The following is a 25,296-nucleotide window of genomic DNA, read 5'->3' as shown; positions in this document are numbered from 1 at the left end:
CTTAATATATCAAATCAAATAATAGTATTTTTTAATTCTCAAGTTTAAATCAATTTTTTTCTAGTTCACTATTACACAACTGATTTCTCCAATATACAAAATAGAAGTCATTCAAATAGTATAAATATATATAGTTTATAAAAAAAATTAATCTTTAAATAATGAAATTTAATAAACTTTAGTACTTAGCTAAATAATTTTTTTATATATTAAGTTATTGATAATTAAAATGTTCTTTGGCTGACACACCTAAATTCGAAGAATCCCCTTACTATTATTGAATTTATTCAATTAATTAATTCAATTAAAAAAACACTATTATTTGATTTGATATATTGAATTATTGACAATTTGAGTTATTTGCTTTGTGCTCTTTTTTTATTGATAAGAAATTAAATAAAAAACTATTATTTTACCAACTAATTGTCACGCAAGAATAAATACGCTACGTCAAAATTGGCACGCCATATTATATATTAGCTTGGCCGAAATTTGGATTAGTAGCAAAACCAGATAAAATCAAAAGCTTAGTAATTATGACGCCACCGTTCAAAATTTGTGTACAAAATCAGAATTGGATGAAAGTTCAGTATTTTATGGCCAATTAACCCTTTGATTTTTAATTTATGATACATTTGATGAGCAACAAGCGCAGCAGCCTTCACCAAGAGGGTGCAAATTGTGTGCAAGTGGAATCAATGGATGAAAAGTAAATGCTATACTTATATACTAAGAGGTGGTCTTGGGTACACCCAGGTGTACCGTACAACCGGGTTATACCTTCACTTAAACTTTGACCCACACCCTGATTGAACCCATATCCTGACTCAACCCATATACATAAGACTATTATTCTGGGTATGGATCAATCCGATTGTATGGTACACTCAGGTGTACCCAAGATTTTGTGATATACTAATATTGTTGACTTTTCAACGAAAAAAAAGAGTAAATTCTATTTAAGTAGTTGAGCAGATTTTAAGAAAAAAATGTGATTTGGAATTTTCAACTTACTTGTGAAGATGAAACGTCGTCATTAAAGATGAGCCTTTAATCTCAAGTGGAAAGGAAGACAGAGACCATATTAATTACATAATTTACAGATAATTAATGGGGGATTATTTCATTTTAGATAGATGAATATGAGACTACTTAATTAATTATTTCACAGAGGCAATTAGTTATATGTACTCATTAATTGCACTTTTGTGTAACCTCTCGAACTCGGCTTTCGGAAATAATAATGTCTTCCATTATTGTCACAAGGTGAGCTTTTTTTTTTTTTTTTTGGTAAGAGTCACAAGGTGAGCTTTTGATTAAGTTATATCGCAAATATGATGAGATGAGGAAATTCATAAATATGAATTTGTGTTGATAAAATATATGTTGATGTAAAGGCATCATTATCTAGGTTCAGCAAGGTAATGGATACATGCAAGACCGTTTAAAATGGGCATTATTTATTCTTGTTGCAATTGAGTACTCAATTGTATTCATCCCCAACTAATAATTCGGCCTATGAATATGACCTTCACCATATATTTTGCACTCTAGCTAGTGTTCATGGCTACTCCATTCCTCCTCGATCTTCCTATATATATACAACATGTAGTATTCACTCTCTAATAATAAAGAATGTTTTAATTTAAACCATTCTCCACACACACACACACATACTACCACTATGTAGTACATGCATAAACATGAAGAAAAAAAAGTTTGATTTTCCATCATTTATTTTTCTTATTAATTTGGATGTGATCGGAAATTTATTTGGAAAAATTGTTGAGAATATACATTGAGTTATGATTAATGTTGGGAAATGTTTCGTGCACCAAGTGTACGTATGTACAAATGAACTTCAATCAACTTCGTTTTGTCATTTTCGTATAGGGATTTTAGGGTTTTGTTGGACCATTGGAGGGGTCAGTTTGGTGCAATTTGAGTTTGTGTGGACTATTATGTTTGGAAAGATTTGGATTTGGGCATCTAATTATACAAACTCTTTTCCTTTTTTTTTTTTCTCCAACCTTCAATGTGATCATTATATTTGTCTTGAAAAATAAGTGCCAACTCGTCAATCTTGACATTGAGAGCTAGCTCCTCGGTTAATGACATGTTGCAGACATCCACTATAATACAATTATAATAATATGTGTCTTAATATATATATATATATATATATATATATATATATATATATATATATGATTAGGTTCTATGGAGAGATTATTTATTTATTTTTTTGCGAAATTTAAAAATGTACATTGAACAAATCAATAATTTTGATGAACATACCAATAATTTTATTGAACATTTGGGATTCGAATCCTGTAGTACGAGATTTTCAACAAAAATTATTGAAATATTCATCACAATTATTGATGTTCATCAAAATCTGGAGGCATGTAATTAGGTGAAATATTGAGCGTCCAATTGAGTTATTTCAATGAACGAGATTGTATCACTTTTCTCTCTACATTTAGATTTCTCCATTGAACCTTTTCCTATTATATATATAGGGTGTGGTTCTAGAGAGAACTACATTATTTGTGAGAATATGAGAACCATCAAATCTAATGAATCCACTGTAAAAATTAATTCATTAATTCGCTGTAAAAATTAATGCACTAAAAAAAATATAAAAAATTGCTCTCTTCAGGATTCGAACCCAGGAACTGCATTCATCCAACAAGATGATGCATCCACCGTAGATCTTGATGATCGAATGACTGAAAATGGTTCTCCGTTCTTCTTTTATTTAGTGGTTCTTTCTTGAACATTTCCCTATATATATATATATATATATATATATATGGGTGGGCTAAAATAAAAACACCTATTAAAATATAAAATAGGGACCATTTTCAGCCCTTAGATCATCAAGATTTACGATTGATTCATCACCTTGTTACATGAATTCATGGTCCTGAGTTCGAATCTCATAGATAGCAAAAATTTTAGTTTTTGCGATTCATACATTTATACAACGAATTCATACGTGTTCTCATAGAATTCATACATTTTTTGCAGACGGGACCTCTACACCACATAAAAGTGGAAAAATAATCGCACGCAGATGGGACAACTACCCAAATAAAGGTGAAAAAATTACACCGCACGTAGGCGAGATTGAACCCAAAATTACTCATAAAAGAGTCTTTGAATGTCTCAGCTTTATCACAATAGCTTTTTTTTTTTTTTTGTCAATTGATCTATGTAGATCATTTATTTTATAGATGAGAATTACACCTAATCACAATTAAAATAAACTATAGTTATTACTCGTTCGTTGATGTACCCAGAGTACACTTTACAGCAAACTACACGAGATTATTGTAACACATGATTCATCATACGAAATAGATTTTTTATGTAGGTTTGATTTATCCGAGTGTCGCTTCAGGAAAAACTTTTTACTCTTACTGCAAATTATTAAACCCCAAAATTTTAAAATGTTGCATTTAAATCCTTGCAACTTTATTTTGTAACAAATTTGACCACCAATTTAATTTGGTCACTGGAAGTTATACGGTTCATTTCATTTCTATGTAAACTAGGGTTCCAATTAAAACTTTTAAACGACGTGGTTGAACCACTTTGTTATTTACGATGTCGTTTGGAGGGAACCACTACTATAGTCTATAGATGATTTTGCAATATTCTTTTTACAATACTATTGAAATATGCTTACCTCCCCCCCAAAAAAAAAAAATCAAATTATGCCATAATTATATATATCTAGGCGGCGTAGCGCCATAAGGTTCATTTTCAATATAAAATCTAATGTGATGATAATATTAAGATATTTGATATTGATATAGTCCAAATTGTACTCTATGCCAAATGTGAGCTAATAATGGCAGTTTGAAAGGATAGGTGAGAAACACTCAAATCCATGTTTTACTAGCCCAACTAGCTACTTGTATAGTTGGATGAGAATATGGTGCTAACTTAATATTTGATTTAGTCAACAAGAAAATGAGATTTTTTGCATGCATCATTAAAATTCTACTCTATTTTCGAGTGTATTGCAGAAATGGAATCCTAAGTTTTAACTAATCACCGACGCAGTTCACATGCATCAGTGCATGCATTAATTTAACGTATAGCTATTTCCTATTGGTAGCTGCTGCTGCCTACATCTTCAATTGCATGGTTAATGCAGATGCTAATTTTATTACTCCCCTTATGTTGTCCTGTTTTTCTTCTTGGATTGTCCTATTGATTTTATCATGTTTCTATATTTGGTACTGATATTACACTATAAATAATATGGGCCCACGTCTTTACACAATTTACTACATTAATTATCTTCTTCTTAATAACCGTGCCCAAAAGAAATGAGACAAGCCTAATGGAACGGAGTTAGGGATTATTATTATTATTATTATTATTATTATTATTATTATTATTATTATTATTATTATTATTATTATTATTATTATTATTATTATTATTATTTATTTTTTGCAATCGAGCTGCTAAATTAATATTGATATTATATAATTAAGGTTGTATATATGTTTTTGAATGAGAGAATATGAAATGCAAGGATACAATATAAAATTGATTTTAAAACAAAAATGACTAATTATCAAAAATGAAATCCTTTAATTTTTTGTAATGACAACATCTCAATATTTTGAGACGATCCTACTTAGCTTTCAGGTACCGAAAGTTTTGTCCTGGAATAGATTTACATAATTTCTTGCAAGCTAGGCATTAATTGGTCAAACTCGATATAGTTTAGGGTATAATTAAAAATAAATTAAAAATTGGGATATATTTGACTGTTTAGTCTTAAAATTATTTTATTCTTGAATTTTTATTAATGAAATTACAATCAGATTAGACCACTAAATATAGTACAAATCCTGCATTCCTCTTAGATTGAATTGTTTTAAATGACATATATAGACATAATACACTAATTTTGGCCCATTTTTTTGTTTTACACGCCAACTTTTAAATTGTTACTCAAATACATGAAGTTAATAATTATTGTAATTTTATTACGATTAAGAGTTTCACAAAAATTAAAATTGCCGTTAATTTAATAGTATAAATTTTCATAATCAAAACGACGTCATTTCAATTGGAGCATTATCATGTCAAAGCCAACTCACTCATGTTATGCCATCAGGACTGTCACAGAAATTTTGTTTTGGACGACAATCTCAGTCATGATAAAAGTACAACAGTTGTTTTTTGAAAATAACAGTACAACAATTGTTAAGTTCATATATTTTTATATCAATTTTAGAATTGATGTACAAAATTAAAAAAATAACGATAATTGACGAATTGATCTATTTTAAAGCAAATATATTAACCCTAAACAATAAGAGAGACAACAGAGCCCATGAATGGATGTGTTTCACGTCATTGTAGATGCTACAACTCCTGCTGAATTATAATACATTTATACTCCCATCATATGCGTGTCTGATTCCTCAGGAAAAAAAATAAAAAATCATATGCGTGTGTCTGATTATTAACCCATAAAAAAAACCGCCATTTTAGAAAGTAAAGGAAGAAAACATAGACTTAAATCCAAAAATGAAATAATTCTTTTATTTTTTTAAAGTCCACATACATCGCTCGATCGAGCAACTTTGAACTTACTGTATCAAGCAATCCTTCAAACACTCATCTCGGTGTATAATCCAAACTGTCAATGTCATCTATTTTAGGGATGTTAATCGAGCTCAACTCATTCAATTTCGGACTAGCCTTGGGATTATCTTACATTCAAACCAACCAAACCAACCAGGCTAAATTTTATTCTATCTAGAAATTTTCAGTTCTAACTCTCCTTTTATTCAGATCAATCCGTCGGCTTCGGACCAGACTTTGAAATCCCTATAAATAGATAAGATGCTCAAGTAAATATAATACATAATGTTAGAGGTGATATGGAATGAAGTATCCCAACTGTTACACATGATACTATTGCACTAACTCTAACTCAAAGATTTTATCAATTTTGAGATAAAATCTGTATGAGGAAAAATCCCATGAAATTTGTTCAAGGAATAGTAGAAGTCCTAAGCAGGGAAGGAGATGAGTTGAAGATTTCCTGTCCAAGCTCATTTATTTTATCAATCAGCATTATTTGCTCTGTTTCAAGTCGGATAAAGTGTTCTTCTTGGCTCTCATGCAGGCTTTCAAGCTCACTCAGAGACTTCGAAACCGCCTCGGAATCGTCATCGTTGACCTGCGATCGGAGCTTGATCATCGTCTCCTTGATCTACAAGAAGCCAAGAATCGTTTCCGGTTTAAGCGTTCAATCAAACAAAAGCAGAAGTTATGATCCTAGAGAAGGCAGTTGTATGTGTTTTCACCTGGTTTACGATTTCGTGGCGAACTTTGGTAGGGGATGAATCGGCATCCACGCTTGATTTCTTCTCAAGTTCGGGGACTTTTCTCGTGACTTGGATATGGATCTCCCCGCGTTTCACTCCTTGCAGTGGTATCCATTTGTCGGCCATCTGATTGGGAGCTAACATCTGATACTCAACCACGCAGTCACCTATGCTGGATGTTGGCAATAAGGTGTTGTGATCTTTCACGTGCAGCGTGAGCGGGCTTCCATCATCGCGGAATTCCAGGGTTTGGTGCCATTTTGGACTCAGTGTTTTGTACATAACCTGCAGAGACATGACGTGGTATGGTGAGAACGGAGTGAAATGGAGAAAACCCGTCGTTGATGATCATGAACATTCAATTTCAGATGTGATTGAATCAGTGCTATGTAGTTCCAAATATGGTGGGATCTTTTCAAGATTATTGTGAACATATAATCCAGAAGCAACACCAAGTTCGTATAATGAGTGATACGAATTTCTGGTAGGCGTCGAGTATTGGCTAAGGGGTCATTGGAGATGGACAAAGTATAAAATCTAAATAGGAAATCTGTTGAAATTTGGAATGCATCTAACCTTAGTACTTCTCTTCAAGTTGCCATAGTGTATCCTCACATAGGGATCACTTGTTCCTCGGAGATCAGCAGCGACGAGATCTCTTGCTTCAATTAGAACGAGTTCAATCCAACCATTACTCCGACCATGTGAACCCTGACATTACCAAGAGATAAAATGAAGAGGATGCTTTTCACCAAGTCTTAACTAAACTAAAATGAAATAGTGACCATATGCTAAAAGCTATTCATACATACCCTTGAATTTTCAAAATCATCAACTTTTATCGCTTCTATCTGAAGTCGCAGCTCTCCAGAATTGACTTTTTCGAGGGGAATGTACACATCTCTTATAGAACCTTCCACAAGTCCTTCCAAATTCACACGTGCACTGCCAATGCTCTCATCACCAAGTGTTTCCTCAGTAAAGCATTTTATCTTCAAGTATTCCCCGCCTCCTATTTCGTCGAATTCAAACTTCTGATTCCAAGTAGGATTCGGAGAATGTGGGGCGGGTTTTGTTCTTTGGACAACCTGGAGAAGACACACGTACAACGAAGAAGACCGTGTTATGTTTGTGTTCTGCTAAAAAGTTCACTATTTAATAATATTGAAATGAGAACTTAGAACGAAGACAACATGTTACATGGCTGCAGCAACATAGTAAGAGGAGATACGTACCTTGCCATACTGCAGTTTAACGTAGGGGTCAGATTTCCCGATTTTGTCCTTCACGAGGAGGTCCTTGCCCTCGACCACAGTAACACAAATTTTCCTCCCGGTTGTGGAAAAATAGTTCGATGAACTACTAAGTGAATGACGAGAGCTTGCACTCAAATTAGTCGAGGTATGTGAACCATCAGCAAACAGCCACTCCTTTAGTACAAGCCTCACGGTAAGCTGCAAGGCAGTTTAGTGGAATGCCGCATGGCTTGATGAATATAGTGTTACTGTTCTGCTAAATTATCAGTTAACGGGGGTCAGTTTTTGTTATGAATATTATTGAGTCTGTGACACAATTTATCGGATAGCATCAAGCAAGACTTTGGACCAGACAAATTTTAGCAGTGAAACATTCTATTTTCATCTTTTTATCACATGTAACTGTAGAACTTCTTCATATGTCATGAACGGCCGTCACCAGACATTATCCTCTAAACATCATAGTCTAGACTCTAGATGACTATAAAAGTACAGCCGAAACAGAAGTCTTAGTGCTCGTTTGGTTCAAGTAGAAGAAGAGAAGGGAATGGAATCAAATAAAGGAGTGGAATGGTAACAATGACCATTACTTTTATTGAGTGTTTGGTTAAACAATGGAAAAGAATCATTAGTAAGGGATTCCCTTTCTTTTGTTTTCCCTTTATTTTGAGGGGTAATAAATTGGGTGATTGAGTTACCCTCAAGTAAGGGTAATGGTTAAATCATTACTCAAACCAAACAACAAGTAATAGATTGAATTAATTGAATCCCTTTCCAACCTCTAAAAACACCCAATCAAACGTGGACTTAGTTTCTGCATCATCCCGCAAACAGATGAGATGATGACGCATCTAAATGAGGTGGAAAAACTGAAAAAATAATCCCTGTACCTCGACAATCTTGATGAACTATTAGTTCGTTAGTTCAGAAAATACCTCTCCTAAATTAACCCCCTCAAACGGAAGTGTCATCTCAATTTCTTTTCCACAACCGTCAGCATGTTTAGCAATCACACTGTTATTATCTCCGATGGCCCAAAATATGGTAGAATCATCTTGAACGTATCTAATCTGCATTGTTGCAAAGGTTTGTATAAAGTTCTCCATCAAGGTGCCGAGAACCCAAAACTAAGCATACTTGAGACATATAACCAATCAGAAAAATTTGATAATCCGATTGAGAACCAATGAGTATAAATATGATAGTATTGTTTTGCATTTGAACAGTATGGAACTATTTATCAGTTATCTGAAACAAAATTTGAACCAACTACTAATAACTCTAAATCCACATCACAAAACAAGAATTAGAGATTACTAGGTTAGAATAAACATACCTTAACTTCACAGCAAGTAAGATAGTCATACTTTATACTTCCAGGCGTGCGTTGATAGAGATGAAATTTAAGAATTCCTGCATTTTCATGCAGGATTAGATTGAATGTTGTGTCCCACTTAGGAGAAGATCCTGCTCTTACTTCTGTTTTCCTGGTTAGTTCCTCGAGTTCTATCTCTACAAATGTCTGAAGCTCTTTGGTTTCAATGGGGGCATCTGGATTTGAACAGTTGAATTGCTTCGAGGAACCATTGCCCTTCAAGTTATGACCCGAAAGCTTGCTAGCCGAGAGCACAGTTACATATAATATACCACCGACAGCTTTCTTGTGCAAGTCTTCTGGTGGCAAAGCAAGACACTGACGACGGGGCTCAACCATCCTCTTATTCAATGTCTCAGTAGCTAGTTTGACCTTAAAAACAGTATATGTTCCACGTTTAAAATGTGCTGAAAATACAATATGACATGTTATAATTCTTATGATGAAACGGAGTGGTAACGACATTCAGCTCTAAATAAATTATGCATCCTTTACCAACTTTGAGTCTTTAGCTAATACTCCCTCCCTCCGTCCCGAAATAGTGTGCACACCAAGCTCCGGCGGGTTTTAACAAATGTTAGGTGAGTGTGTTGTGAGTGGAGAAAGAGACTCACTTTTGTTGTGTTATGATAGTGGGAATAAAAAATAAGGGTTTGTGGCGGGCCATGTGTGGTAAAGTTGTGAATAAGTTGAGAAAGTGGGAATAAAAAATAAAGGGTTTGTACTTTGTAGTGGGGTAGTGTCTAAAAATGGAATGTGCACACTTTTGTGGGACGTACCAAAATGGCTAAAAGTGCATACTATTCCGAGATGGAGGGAGTATTAACTAAATGTTTTCAGAAACGCTGTGTTGTCTAGTATTTTTAGAAACATAGAAGAGAAACGAAAGGCACATTAATCAAGATGTGAAGCTAATTTATACTATGTGATTTTCCATAACTATTACAAGAGGAAAAGTGTTTGATCCATACGACGCTTTCTAGTAATTTTAGAAACTTGGACAGAAGTATAATGAAGCTCTAATCAAGATGTGAAGTTAAATTAGATTCAGCAATTTGCCATAACTGTCAAAAACCACATCAGTTGCCATTACATAAAAGGATTCCAAAGGTTTGGTGCCGGTGGTCGTTTTATAGGCCATTCATCTGCACCGTAAGCTTAATAATGAGTTCATATTGAACTGGCGTGAGATTGAAAGCCTACAACTACAAGGAGATTGATAGATTTAGAGCTAAAAAAGAGTAAAAGCAAGATTATTTGTTAATTCAAAGATCATGACAATTTATTTTCCATAAGATTATTTTTCCAGCATGAGTCAACTAGTTGGAGTCTAGTGCCTTGTCTACCTCGATCAGTGTTCGGTGTTGCTTACATGCAACTAGCAGAGAGGGATTCTATATGATACAAGTTTTGTAGTAAATGTTGAAATTTTAGAAGATCGTTAAATCTTTTTCAGCTCTGCTCTCGCATTGGTGACATGTTTAAATTTTAGAAAACCCTATCTATATCTCGTGGGCAACATAACAGTCTCGAGTTTCAAGATATTTCATCATAGACAACATTGGTGAAAAATCACAATACATACCAGCCATGAAGAAACACCTGGAAGCTCTGTTGCTGGTAGAGACTGGCTTCCACCACTTCCGAAAGCCACGCCAAGTCTGACCTCAGGAGTCGACACAAAGCAGTATGCTATCGCTTTTCCTTCTAATATTGGCATGAAAAGAAGCTGCAAAATGCAAATGTCACAATATTTTTCAGAGGACAATGTTCTCTACCAAATAGGAAATAGGACAAGAAAATATGGATCCTTAGTATTGTCAGAATTGTTTGCAACAATTACTTAGATCGTTATATATTTTAGGTAAACAATTACATCGACTTCCTCTTCCCTTCAGAGCTGATAGACAAGAAAGAAGAGGATACAGGAAAAAGAGTGACATAATTCAATCATTGACAACGTGCCAGGAAATTCGTAATTAATATTTAATTGACAAACTACTCCATCTAAACATCACCTGTGTTTAACATAAAATGCATAACTTGTGCAAGACCAAATTGAATGAAGTTCCTTAATCTACCAGCCTTACAATGGCTATAAGGTTCATCAAGTTGTTCTCTATAGGTTCTTCATGGTATCCGGGAAAAAAATTAAGAGCAGAACACAACAGAAAGTATTGTAACAGATATCCTTTAAAAATCAATGCAAGAAATAAATCAGATGATTGTAATCACAAACAAGAACTGATACAGAAAATACTAAGAAAAAAGAGAACAAGATTGATGCGTACATTGCCCTTGACGTGGATGCTGTTTACAACAATTCGAGCTGTCCCCATTAAAGGCATGGCTAACTTAGCCGACAACAGTATATTTACGTCATCTGAGTCCCAGTCAAAACTACAGCGCAAGATTCGCTGCTTCATGCAAAATTATAAGGTATACATGCGAGTGAGAGAGAGAGAGAGAGAGAGAGAGAGAGAAACTGGATTAGGAAGATCAGTTATATAAAACTATGCTAAAATATTTGAGTTCAAAGAATTACTGGTAATAAAAGTTTTATAGAAGATTAAAACTTGATTTCACTATATATGATTAATGATTGAATAACATATCTGTTTGTGTACGGATGAGGATTACCACTCCCTATCTTTCATTATCATGCTGAACAATATTTGCAAGAATTTTCCAAGTCCCACCTAGTGATAATATGAGAGATTTTTTTCCACACTATTGCATGCGAAAACCGGGAAAGACGTCACCAATTATACTAACTACCAATCCATGTTCTCAGCGCATTACAGGGAATTTGCATGCTCGTGACTCATTTATTAGTTAATGTTAGTTTCTTCTGATCATTGAAGGAAATAGAAGTATAGTCCAGACAGTTCTATCTTCAAAACAGTAAATTTTGTTTATTTTTTCCCTTAAAAGCGTTTCTGTAAACAACTTTTAGTCATCACAATTTTTATATAAACAAAATTACAATTCAGAAAAGGTTGAGAATGAGCAATCTATTAGGCACAAGCCACACAACAGCATCATATCTTGAGGTTTTAGTGTTCATGAGATGAAAACCCTTCAGTTTATTAAAAAAAAATTGTAGCTTATTAGAACTCTTCTATTTTACAAATGGAAGCAATATTTGCATTTAATAAGTAAATAATGTCAAACCTGATCACCTGATGTTGCCCAACAGGTACCCTGCAGCCCAAGTAAAGGAGGACGAGAGCCAAGAGAAAATCCTTGTAACTCAATCCTTTCCTAAATATGTGTAATGTTTCATTATATTAATACCGACATGATAGAAAATTATTTCTTCACATGATAAAAATAGAGATTTGGGACTTACAATTAGCCTTGATTTCCGATGCTTCAAGCGCCTCTGTGTAATTATTACAAGTTAATAAGTAATAGATACGTAACAACTCTTCTCTATATCTAAAGATGTGTAGGTGCATTAGGTGTACTAATGGTGCAGGAGCAGATTTGTATATAAATATATAATTTTGGAAAGGACAATAAGTTCTATATCAATGTACAATAATGCCATGGAAATCATGTAATGAACCATTCCTGACCACAGAAAATCTGGAATCGTGAATGAAGTAACACATAAAATAGTTCGATTGGAGCAAACGAAAACTATTTCTCCGCAAGATGAATAGGAAATGGCTCATATCCTAGAGTAAGAGATGCAAGATTGTTGTGATAGAAACACCAGTTATTCTAGGAAATGGGAGAAAGACGAGGATTCACATGAACGGACAGGTTGCAGTTGAAGAAAAAAGTTCTGGTTTAGTAATTGATAAAATCTGTCAAATCCTGTCTGATATAAATATTTAACACTACTTCCACAACTTCAGCATGTTTTACCCAAGCTAAAACAGCATGTCTACTCTTAATTAGTTTATAATTTTAGATGCAGGAGAAATAGATATCTATAGTTTTATGATTTCATAGTGTAAAAGTCCGCAAATGATTTTTGCCAGTTGAAAACAGAGCAAGCACAAAACCAAATAATATAGAATAGTTATGTCATTGGTGAATATAATTTGCATATAAATATGTATGTTACATATATCAGCAGCTGCATAAATAGACTGATAAACGAAAAATCAGTGATTAAAAAACCAAACAATTATTCAGGATTTCACACCACCTTTTTCTTTTCTCCCTCTATAATTACAGTGTATGAATGGAAATGTTGAAGAACAAGAAATATGGAGATCAGAATAGTTACCTCGACTATAGACGCAAATCGTGAAGAAAGCTTTGGGTTAATATAGTTAAGCCAAACTTCCATTAATAGCTTGTTCAGCCATTCACAGTGTTCTAAAGGTGTTACTGGCTGTACATATATGAAGAACAGTCATTTTTTATAATGTACAAAACAAGGAATAAAAACAATATGATCCTAGAAATAAAGTGAGTACATACTGAAGCATGTAGTGCTACTTGCATCCATTTCTTATTCAAGTCGTCTACAATGTTTCGTTGCTGATAACTTCCATACTGTGAGGAAACAAAATACCAGTCAGCAAATGATATGGCCATCTAAATATGCTCTACTTATATTGTAATTTCTGCATAAATGATCAAACTCACATAAATATGAAACACACCGGATTTCAATTTATCTGTCAGATTAAAATTTCACTTTTAGTAACCATTTCTAACTTCATTTTCTTCTACAGAGAATACAAATAACAAGTAGTACTATAAGATTTGAGATAATGTTCACATTTATGAGACGAATCTTTTCCTAATTTTCAATTTGAATAGAATGATAATTGGCATTTGGCAGTGTCACTCAGCTGGTTTTTCGTTTTTGTTTTTTGTCAGGTTTCCCATTTACTTGAAAGTCCATGTGATCTGAATATGACAACACTACTGGAAGAAAAGAAGTCTCCCTGCCATAATTTCCTTCATCTAAATGTTTATAAACGAAAGTTATGGGTTAACTAACTAGACAACAGTGCAAAAATTATAAACTTTCTAGGCAAAATACCCAACACATCAGGTACCATTTTCTTCTTTGTCAGAAATATTCATAAACAGATACTATCCTTTGATACTTGATCCAAGTTTAACAATTTACCATCAAATTAAGGCATATTGAATTAATTACACAAAATAGAAAATACCCTAGTTGTTTCCAAATTTTAGTTATAATGACTTGTTTGGGCATCATCAATAAATATGACTTCTGCCGAAATTTGTGTTCAAAGATGAAGCAAATTCAATCAGGCTCAACACATTGAAATAAATAGTTAAACACACTCCTGCCCAATATTGGCTGCAATAACTTATTTCTAGACATATTCTTTTGCACTTGATCTCGAGAACAACAGGACATGTACATATGCATGCCCACCATGAGAATTTCATACTTTTCAACCCCAATGAGTCACAAAATTGGGAACATTTTAGAATTCTTCCCACCATCTATCAATCTTTCATCAAAGTTGAAGTGGTCCTGTCTTGAGAACAGCACCAAATACATTTACATCTTTCCTAAGAAAAAAAATTAAACTTTCAAGACAAGTGATCCTAAATAAGAAACATAATTAAAGCGTCCCGTGCCACATGCCAATTGCAGATCAAAGCCAAGTACAGAAAGGCATGATTTCTGCTGGCCTTAATCTTAACAACTTTCCTTCCTTCTAGTGCTTAACTTGTTACAGAAAACTCAACTATGTTTCTTCCTTACAACACGATGTTAGTGTCTCTATCGGCAAATTCCCCTTGTTCGCACATCAATTAATCGAGGCAGTGATCTAAGTCCATCCCAGAGGAACGAAGGTAAACTAAACTAACTACTAAGCCCCTGTCATCAATTCAAGCTAAATAAATACAGTTGACCAACAACAGTTTTTGCTGCAACCATAAAGACATTATCAACACCACAACATATATTTCCACAGAATCAAACAAGATTTCATAACAATACATGATCCACAACTATAATCACATGAAAACAAGACAATCCCGATCATCGACAACTACCTGAATTGTTGCCCAAACAGCACAACCAAGAAGCACCCAATTTGACAGAGAGAAAAACCACTTCTCCACAGCCCAAAGGAACAGCAGCAGAGGTACAACAAACGGAAGCAGCGGTTGCTGCTCCAGCAACTTGTACCATGACTCCACCGCCCCCTTCACGTCAAACAATTTCTTCTTTGTTCTTCCCATACGTCAATATGCAGAATAAAGACTCTCACTTTCCTCCAAAACTGATCATGATTTTGAAAGATCAAGAATCTCGAGGGTTGCCCAGAAGCAGAAACGATTCTTTTTTCTTTTCTTTTTTGCCCCCTCAACTCCTTAGTTAAACAATGATTATACCGTTAGAAAGAGGGAAAGAAAAATTGGGCCCATCAAGAATTCAGCGCTTAGTGCAATTTTGTTCATCTTTGGCAACTGAGAGTAAAGTAGCTGCAAATCATTTGCTCAAAATCCAAAGGGCAAAAAGAAAAAGTATTGATTTTTATATATAACATTGAGCAGCAGAGCTGAAAAGTAATGGTGATGGTTAAAGTGAGAGAAAATTTAGTTAAGAACTAAGAAGAAACAGCGGCAGCAAAAGAAAGGTTGTTGAAGGTGGATTTCAAAGTAATGGTATTCTTATTTCGGATTTAATACGAAATAGCCGTTCTATTACAACCGTGCTATATTTAGGATTTTTATGTGTTGCCGTAATAGATTTATGTGTAAAATTGTAGTATCAAATATCACGCAATTAAAAAAAGGGTAAATATCATATTAAACCTTGAACTATTCTCGTTTTATTAAAAATACCCTGAAAGTTTTGAAATGCTCTCTAAACTCTCAAAGTATAAGGGTTTTATCAAATATATCCTGCATCTATTTTTCGGTCATCAGAAATGTGACGTGGCTCGCCGGATGACACAGTGTAATTTAAATTCTATTGTTTTAATTCATGTCATTTTATATTCTATTTTTTAATCCATATGTCATTATGCTCTCCGTCCCTCCCTGCGTTCTCTCTCTCTCTCTCTACCGTCTCTCTCAGTCCAAAGCTCTCTCTCTGTTCTTACCTTCAAAATTCCACCGCAATCAAACAAATCCAATCAAAGGTCCAACTGAAAATCACAAAATCAGAAGCCATCGTTTCTCACAACTCATGCTCATCCCTTTTTCCTCATCCAAACTACACTCAATTTCACCTCTTCCCCAAAACGAAATTCAAAATTCTCACTCTAAACCCAAACTGACATGGTGAAATCACCTAAAACGCAGCAGCAACCTTCATCCTCAGCCACCGCCGCCGCTTTGGAGGTTGTTCGAGAAGCTTCCTCTTCCTCCTTCTGCAAATACAAGGCCGTGCGCAAGCGTAAGTGGGGGAAATACGTCTCCGAGATCAGGCTCCCTAACTGTAGGGAGAGGATCTGGCTCGAATCCTACGACACGGCGGAGAAGCCGGCGCGTGCCTTCGCCGCCGCTGATTGACCATGGCGAAGAAGGCGGCGCGTGCCTTCGGCGAAGATCTGGGCAACGCCAAGTTCAATTTCCCCGAAAATCCGCCCAAGATCGAGATCCAGGTTGCCGCCGCCCGCTTTGCCCATGCGTCCACCGGCGCCGAGACCTCGGGTCAGGTCGACGATCTCAATTGCTCATTTTTTTCAGGAGTTCAGGGAAGTCAACGCTCCTTGACCGATCCTGGGGGGTAAACGCTCAAAGGGTGTCAAGTTCAGGGGCCTATTTGCACCTTATTATTATTATTATTATTGTTGGAAAGGTTTATGATTGTTAATCCAATTCAATGTTGAGGTACAACTTTAGGGGCTAATGCACATTTAGTAAAGAGATGGTCTTGGGTGTACCGTACAATTAGGTTATACATTCACTTAAATTTTGACCCGCACCCTGATTTGAACTCATATCCTATATAAATACTATTTTGGATACGGATCAACCCGGTTGTACGGTACACTTAGGTGTACCCAAGATTTTGTGTTTAGTACATAGGATTAGAAAATTTGCCAAGGAGAGAGAAGGACAAGGGTGAGGTGAAGGTGATCTTGATATTGATGTGCAATTGTCTAATGCTTAACAATTAGATTAATAAGTCCCTTCGGGGACCTCCGATAAGAATAATTAGATTAATAAGAATAATGATTATTCTACCACGATTTTAGTTATGCACATATTATTATTAACAATATAAAATCAAATCTACTAAGTTGATTTCTTAACATAATGCCATATATAATTTGATACTAATAACTAGTATTACTATGTTGATATAATAATAATAATTAGATTAATAAGAATAATGATTATTCTACCACGATTTTAGTGATATGCACATATTATTATTAACAATATAAAATCAAATCTACTAAGTTGATTTCTTCACATAATGCCATATATAATTTGATACTAATAATTAGTATTACTATGTTGATATAATAAATACTCTCTCCGTCTCATTACAAATATTTCATTACTTTTAGGCGCGAAGATTGAGAAATGTGTAATTAGTATATAAAGTGAATTGATGGAGATTGTTTAAGCATCATTTTTAAAATAGGTATATAGAGAGAGTAGAGTGGGTGGGCTATTAGTTAATTAATTTAATTGCCTTCATTATTTGCCAAAAAAAGAATGAAATATTTGTAATGGGACATCCCATTATGAAAAGTAGGACATTTGTAATTGGACGAAAGAGGTATAATATTATGAAATAATCCATTAGGAAGACTTTGAAAGTAACCATCAATCTTGGTGTTCCAAGCATAAGGAGCTTGCTTCAACCCGTATAATGCCTTCTTGAGACGATAAACTTTGTCTTCTTTTCCTTCAATAATAAATCCGTCAGGTTGTTAGATTTAAACATCTTCTTGCAAATCACCATTAAGAAATGCTGACTTGACGTCTAGTTGATAAATGGGCAGCTCAAGCTTTCCCCAAGAGCTAGAACAATTCGAATTGTCTCCATTTGAACAACTGGTGCAAACGTCTCGTTGAAATCAACTCCGGGCTGTTGTGCATATCCTTTTGCAACCAATCGAGCTTTGTGTTTTTGGATTGAACCATCCTCGTTGAGTTTGGTCTTGTAGACCCATTTCACCCCAATCAAATTTTTTCCTTTGGGAAGATCAACCAATTCCCATGTGTTATTTTCCAGGATACTCATGATTTCTTCATCCATTGATTTTCGCCAAATCTCTTCTTTTGCAGCTTCTTCATACACATGTGGTTCACTTGCAAACGATGCAACAAAAGCTACATCACAAGAATTATATATATTAGCCAGGCTTCGTACCTTTTGGATTGGACTTTCGGACTCGTAATGGACTTGATCACGTTCAGGTGAACCAACGTTTGGACTCGCGGAGAGTGTGGGCGAATATGAAGAGATTCAGAGAGGCTCTTGATATTTGTGGACTGAAGAATATTAAGTCCGATGCGGAGTTTACATAGACTAATCGAAGGAGTGGTGAGGTGGCTATTTAGGGGCTTTTGGATTGGTTTTTGGTCAATGAGCGGTGGGCTATCTCGTTTGGGAACCCGGATTCTCAAGGTCTCGACTACTATGGTTCTGATCATAGGGCCGTACAGTTTATTCGCCCGGAACAAGTGGTATGTGACTCAACCCAAAACACCTAATGGATTGACTCGCAATCGTACGAGGTCATCCTAGTGTAATAAGCTAACCCAAGTCGTCTCTCAAGGAAGGCTAAACAGGGCTTTGATCATGCTACGCACAGAAAACATGAAATAAACCTAAACACTCTAATCAGAAGTTTGGGTCTGACACTTTCTCTCCGATTAACTAATGCGTAATTAAAATAAAGCATATAAAGTTAACTAGGCAAAAGATAGAAAGCCAATAAGAATGCAAGAAGGCAAACAAAGCTAGGGTTCTAAACTAGCAATCTAGAAAGCAATCATCAATTCAACACTATAAACAACGATTATCTAGGCGAAATAACATATTAACATTTAATCAAATGAATGTTAAGCAAACACACATGGACAAACTAATTAGAACATGGCATTTGAACATTAACGAAATCAACTAGAGTTTCAAACTCAAACACTAAACCAAACGATCATAAACTCGTAAACATCTAAGATTAATAACTACCTAGGCAAGAAACTCAATCAAGCATAAGATTCGAATGCAAGAAAATCTTAATCTCCATAAAAGAAATCTCTAAATATTCATCAACAAGAAAGGAAAAGGGTAAACAATAGCAACAAACTACGAATCACGTAGATTATCTAAACTCAACAACAATTATCTCCAATCATCATATTAATCAAAACACAAAATAAAGATTCAAATAAACCAAAGGATTTAGAAAACCAAGAGAATCTAGAATCAACAACAATGAACTTCAATCTTCACATTCATCAAATACATAAAACACAAAACTCAATTAACCAAAAGATTCATAAAACCAAGAGAATATAGAATCAACAACAATAATCTTCAATCATCATATTCATTAAAGACAAGAAACAAAGACTTAAATAACCAAGGGATTCATAAACAAAGAGAATCAAAGGGAGTTCTTACAAAACATAGCAATCCAAGGAAAACCAATCCGATGAAGTGTTAATTGACATCCAAAGCAATCCAATGAATCCAAGATTGAAAGTAAGTGTTGTGGAACTCTAAAAACCTTAAGAAAGAGGTGAAAATCGCCTATGGAGACTGCTGGAGACGAGAATGATAAAGTAAAACCCTAGAAAGGGGTTTTTAAACGCAAAATCGTACTGTCGGATCTGAACAGAGGCGGCGGCCGCCGTGGGACGGCGGCCGCCGTGCACGGCGCGTGCCGTGCCACGGCGCCGCCGTGTATGCCTTTCGCAGACTGCAATGCGCAGCGTTTTTGTTTTGGTCCGTTCTCCCTCGTTTCAAGTCGGATTTTAGATCCGTTTTCGCCTACGAACTCGTATCGAGACGAACTTTGATTCTTCTTCAGACCATTCAACTAAATCCTGACTTTATTTTTGTCCACATATCAATCAATTTGAGCACAAAATCCTGAGACAACAAAATTAGCACAACAACTCAAATCAATCAACTCTTGAGTGAAAGAGACCAAAATAAAAGTCAATATAAGATGTAAACACCCATAAATTCATCACAAAATAGGGCTAAACAACCCCCCCACACTTAATTCCTTGCTTGTCCTCAAGCAACAATCACAACATCAAATGGAAATCCACAAGCGATTCTACTCACCAAGCAAAACACCAACAAATCCAAGTCTTTCTAGATATCTATGTTCCCAATCAAATGTTCAAAGCTAAGGTTTAAAATGCAACAACAAGATGATACAACTCAATCCGATCAGACCCAATTCTCCGCTAGGGGTGAATTTCCTAATGCAATTTCCTTTATAATCATATCTCGTTCCTTTTTCACATTCTTTCATCTTTTCACATTTCACTCTCTTTTCTGGGGTCAAGTTATTTTTGCTCTTAATAGATAGGCCATATTTCACGAGATTGACATTTTTGGAGGTGGTCCAAAACATTCTCGTGTGGTTTCCCATGCTCATAACGATACTATTAGAGGAGCAGAGACCCAGAGCTATCAAGTACTCAACAACCAACCAAACATTTCAACACAGAGAAAGATATTAGGAAATTGCAATAAAAACACTCCCCCTAGCATCTACCGGACAAATCACGTCAAGAGTTGCTCATCAGGGTGTTGCATCCAAACATTAAACTAATTACACCACACTGGGAACATATCTATCACAAGAGACAAGGACAACAATCAACACAAATCACAAACCAGAATCGCTAGTGAACCACCATCAACATGCGATGTGTACTTTAAAACAAACATGAAATCAAGACAAGGGGACCATTCGCCCCACACAAGAAAGCCCAAGAACACAACAAAAAGACACCCACAGGATTCACAACTACCAACAAACACCCCCCCCACACTTAAAATCTGGCACTGTCCTCAGTGCAAACAAAAAGAGAGGTGAAAGAGGAAACTTCCCTAAATATCGATCCAGTGGTGAGTCTGTAGTGTCCCACGATGTCTGCCTCTCTCTCATCCATAGAACAAGCAGTCTCCAACGCAACAACCTGCACCAAACAGCAGAAGCAACAAAACACAACACAAACAAAACGAAAGAAAAACGAAACAAGAAAAAGCAAGAAAACATGGGTTGCCTCCCATGCAGCGCTAGTTTTTAAGTCGCCAGCCCAACTAAGAGAACCCCTTAACCAAAATCCGATTGAAGCTCCAGCTGCCTTAGCGCCCTTGTAAACACATCTTCTTGAATTGCAGCTGCGGGTCCTCCAAATGAGTCCTCCATGCTCGTATCCTGGGATGGCCCTCTATCCACACATCCCACGAGATTGAATGAAGCAACCTCATCAAGCTTCTCTTCTAGGAGCAAGGCACACAGAAAGCCTTGCTCAATATCACCTTCCTCGTGCAGCTTATCCAGAGATTCCTGCTCAATGTCAGCTTCATCCTGCAAGGTAGCAAGGAATTCCTCCACAATCTCGTCCTCCTCCTGAAACTTATTAAGGAATTCCTGCACAATACAATCCTCATCCAAAGCATCAAATGCTTCAACATAAGAGCAGGTTTGAATTAAGCGAGTGGGGGTAGTAGGTTTTTGATCAAAAACAGAGAATGTTACCGCTCTACCCGCCCCTACCATACTTACAGTTCCCGTACCCACATCGATGCGAGTACGGGTGGTAGCCATAAAGGGTCGGCCAAGTAGCACGAGATGCCCATTCTCGCCTCTAATCCCTTTTCCCTCATCAAGTACAACAAAATCAGTGAAAACACTAATCCCCCTCACGACCACCTCAACATCCTCAACAAGGCCTCGTGGGCTGCTAATGGAGCCGTCAGCTAGCTCTATCTTAATGTTCGTGCATTTCAGCTCTTTATTTCCCAACCTCTCAAAAATATCAAGCGGCATCAAATTGACTGCCGCGCCCAAATCAAGCATTCCCAAAACCTTTTCAACCCCACCTAAGCTAATATCAAAAATAAAGCTACCTGGATCTCCTTGCTTGGGTGGTGGTTGGTCTAGTGCAACAGTGACGGGTGGCAGTGGCTCACTGGGGCATTGGGTAGCCTTGATTGCCTGCACAGTTTTGCTTCTCCATCTCCCCATGGTTATTGGGGCCTTGTCCTTGACTACCTCAACGGCATGAGCTTGATGCGGCTGTTTGTCCTGGTTTGGGAACTTTCCGGTCGGCTGTTCTTGCTGCAGCTGATTCAGGGCTCCTGTAAGTTGCCCAACTGTAGTCTCGAGACGCTTGATGGTAGCACTCTGAGACTCCATGTTCTGTTTGGTCATCTCCATGAAAGACTGCATGGTGTCCTCGAGAGACGGCTTCTGTGGTTGAGCTTGCTTCTGAAACTGTTGGGGAGCATTCTGGTATTGCTGCTGCTGCTGATGCTGAAAATTCCCTTGTTGTATAGGAAACTGTTGATACTGCTGATACTGCGGGGGCTGCTGTTGCTGATAAGCTTGAGTGTAGTTCTGCTGCTGAGCTCTCCAACCCGAGTTAGAATTTTGTTGCCCTTGATTAAACACGGGCCTCTGTTCAAATTGAGGCCTCCCCGGATAGCTCTGAGCAGCATAGACCTCTGCTTCTCCTTCAGGTGTGCATTCCCCCATGCGATGGCACGCGTTGGTTCCATGACCAAAATCGCCACATATGCCACATCCTTCTGTTGGTGGCGCATGAACTGGTGGAGCCTTCACCTGGTTCATCGTGAGGTGTTGTACTTGCCTCATCAGGTCCGCTACTTGCTTCTGAAGCTCATTGTTGGGAGCTACTGCATTGGCTTCAACCCTCCTTCCTCTAACTGATTTCTGTTGAGAACTCGCGGCAAGTGTTTCGAAAATCCCTTTGAGCTCATCAGCTGTCTTCCGGGCAATGTTGCCCCCTGCTGTACTGTCCACCATAAACTGTGCCGTCTGGATCAATCCGTCATAGAAGAACTGCATCAACATGACGGGTGCTAGCTGGTGCTGCGGGCACTGGCGGAGGAGCTCTTGGAATCTCTCCCAAGCCTCGTGGAGAGGCTCGTCAGCTCCTTGCATGAAGTTCATTATTTGGCTCCTAATCTCTTGAGTCTTGTGATTAGGGTAGTACTTGAGCATGAACTTCTCACACGCCTCTCCCCATGTAGTGATGGAGTTCGGCGGCAGGGACAGCAACCACGTTCTCGCCCGGTCCTTGAGTGCGTAGGGTAAGCACTTGAGTCTCAACTGATCCTCGGTGAGTTCCAGCAGTGGGAAGGTCTGCACTTGGGTGCAGAAATCACGGATGAACTGCAAGGCGTCCTCACTGGGCATCCCATAAAAGAGCGGCAACAGGTTTGAATCATTGGGCTTCAGATTATAATTTCGGACCGCCGTGGGAAGCACTATAGCTGACGTGCTAGTGGTCCCAATAACTGGCCTGGAAAAATCTCCCATGTACTGAACATTCTGCTCCGCCATTGCTTCTTGGTCAGGATTGGGCCAAGCTTCTTCTTCTTTTTCAGAATGCACTGAAAGTGTCTCCTCAAAAGCTTCCAGAATGGGATTGGAAGCAATTCTCTCTTCACAATTTTTCTCTCGAAACTGTGATTCCACAAAACTTCTCGAACTGGACTCGGACTCCTTCTCCAGGCTTGAAAGAACCTCCCGAGGTCGATGAATGTTGTCGTAGTAAGGTGCAAGCTTTCTCTTCAAGCTTCTACGTCCTTGCATACACAACACGAACAAACAAATCAAACGCACCGGAGGGAGAAAATAACCGAGTCAAAAGAAATAAACAAAAATAAACACGGAAAACAATGCAACACAATCAAATGCCTAAAGCCTTCCCCGGCAACGGCGCCAAAATTTGACTCAACCCAAAACACCTAATGGATTGACTCGCAATCGTACGAGGTCATCCTAGTGTAATAAGCTAACCCAAGTCGTCTCTCAAGGAAGGCTAAACAGGGCTTTGATCATGCTACGCACAGAAAACATGAAATAAACCTAAACACTCTAATCAGAAGTTTGGGTCTGACACTTTCTCTCCGATTAACTAATGCGTAATTAAAATAAAGCATATAAAGTTAACTAGGCAAAAGATAGAAAGCCAATAAGAATGCAAGAAGGCAAACAAAGCTAGGGTTCTAAACTAGCAATCTAGAAAGCAATCATCAATTCAACACTATAAACAACGATTATCTAGGCGAAATAACATATTAACATTTAATCAAATGAATGTTAAGCAAACACACATGGACAAACTAATTAGAACATGGCATTTGAACATTAACGAAATCAACTAGAGTTTCAAACTCAAACACTAAACCAAACGATCATAAACTCGTAAACATCTAAGATTAATAACTACCTAGGCAAGAAACTCAATCAAGCATAAGATTCGAATGCAAGAAAATCTTAATCTCCATAAAAGAAATCTCTAAATATTCATCAACAAGAAAGGAAAAGGGTAAACAATAGCAACAAACTACGAATCACGTAGATTATCTAAACTCAACAACAATTATCTCCAATCATCATATTAATCAAAACACAAAATAAAGATTCAAATAAACCAAAGGATTTAGAAAACCAAGAGAATCTAGAATCAACAACAATGAACTTCAATCTTCACATTCATCAAATACATAAAACACAAAACTCAATTAACCAAAAGATTCATAAAACCAAGAGAATATAGAATCAACAACAATAATCTTCAATCATCATATTCATTAAAGACAAGAAACAAAGACTTAAATAACCAAGGGATTCATAAACAAAGAGAATCAAAGGGAGTTCTTACAAAACATAGCAATCCAAGGAAAACCAATCCGATGAAGTGTTAATTGACATCCAAAGCAATCCAATGAATCCAAGATTGAAAGTAAGTGTTGTGGAACTCTAAAAACCTTAAGAAAGAGGTGAAAATCGCCTATGGAGACTGCTGGAGACGAGAATGATAAAGTAAAACCCTAGAAAGGGGTTTTTAAACGCAAAATCGTACTGTCGGATCTGAACAGAGGCGGCGGCCGCCGTGGGACGGCGGCCGCCGTGCACGGCGCGTGCCGTGCCACGGCGCCGCCGTGTATGCCTTTCGCAGACTGCAATGCGCAGCGTTTTTGTTTTGGTCCGTTCTCCCTCGTTTCAAGTCGGATTTTAGATCCGTTTTCGCCTACGAACTCGTATCGAGACGAACTTTGATTCTTCTTCAGACCATTCAACTAAATCCTGACTTTATTTTTGTCCACATATCAATCAATTTGAGCACAAAATCCTGAGACAAC

At 36.7% G+C, this 25,296-nt stretch overlaps 1 protein-coding gene across 2 annotated transcripts; it reads right to left on the bottom strand.

The window, feature by feature from the left end:
• Nucleotides 1–5,855: 5,855 nt before the first annotated feature.
• LOC131026009 (uncharacterized) lies at nucleotides 5,856–15,609 on the bottom strand. 2 transcript variants are annotated; one of them, XM_057955791.1, is made up of 14 exons: nucleotides 15,009–15,609; nucleotides 13,440–13,514; nucleotides 13,243–13,350; nucleotides 12,352–12,384; nucleotides 12,174–12,263; nucleotides 11,291–11,416; nucleotides 10,585–10,728; nucleotides 8,961–9,371; nucleotides 8,560–8,694; nucleotides 7,604–7,822; nucleotides 7,181–7,456; nucleotides 6,945–7,079; nucleotides 6,348–6,653; nucleotides 5,856–6,253 (listed from the first exon to the last, which is right to left on the bottom strand). In XM_057955791.1, the coding sequence occupies exons 1-14, from the start codon at nucleotides 15,195–15,197 to the stop codon at nucleotides 6,032–6,034; spliced, it is 2,469 nt and encodes an 822-aa protein (XP_057811774.1). In that variant the 5' UTR covers nucleotides 15,198–15,609; the 3' UTR covers nucleotides 5,856–6,031. The 2 variants fall into 2 exon arrangements, with proteins under 2 accessions (XP_057811774.1, XP_057811779.1); XM_057955796.1 differs by lacking the exon at nucleotides 13,243–13,350.
• Between the last annotated feature and the right edge of the window lie 9,687 nt (nucleotides 15,610–25,296).

This window comes from Salvia miltiorrhiza, chromosome 1 (genome assembly GCF_028751815.1).
Source record: "Salvia miltiorrhiza cultivar Shanhuang (shh) chromosome 1, IMPLAD_Smil_shh, whole genome shotgun sequence".
Lineage (NCBI taxonomy): Eukaryota > Viridiplantae > Streptophyta > Magnoliopsida > Lamiales > Lamiaceae > Salvia > Salvia miltiorrhiza.
Note: the sequence above shows the minus strand (reverse complement) of the source record. Positions and strands in the feature narration are given on the sequence as shown.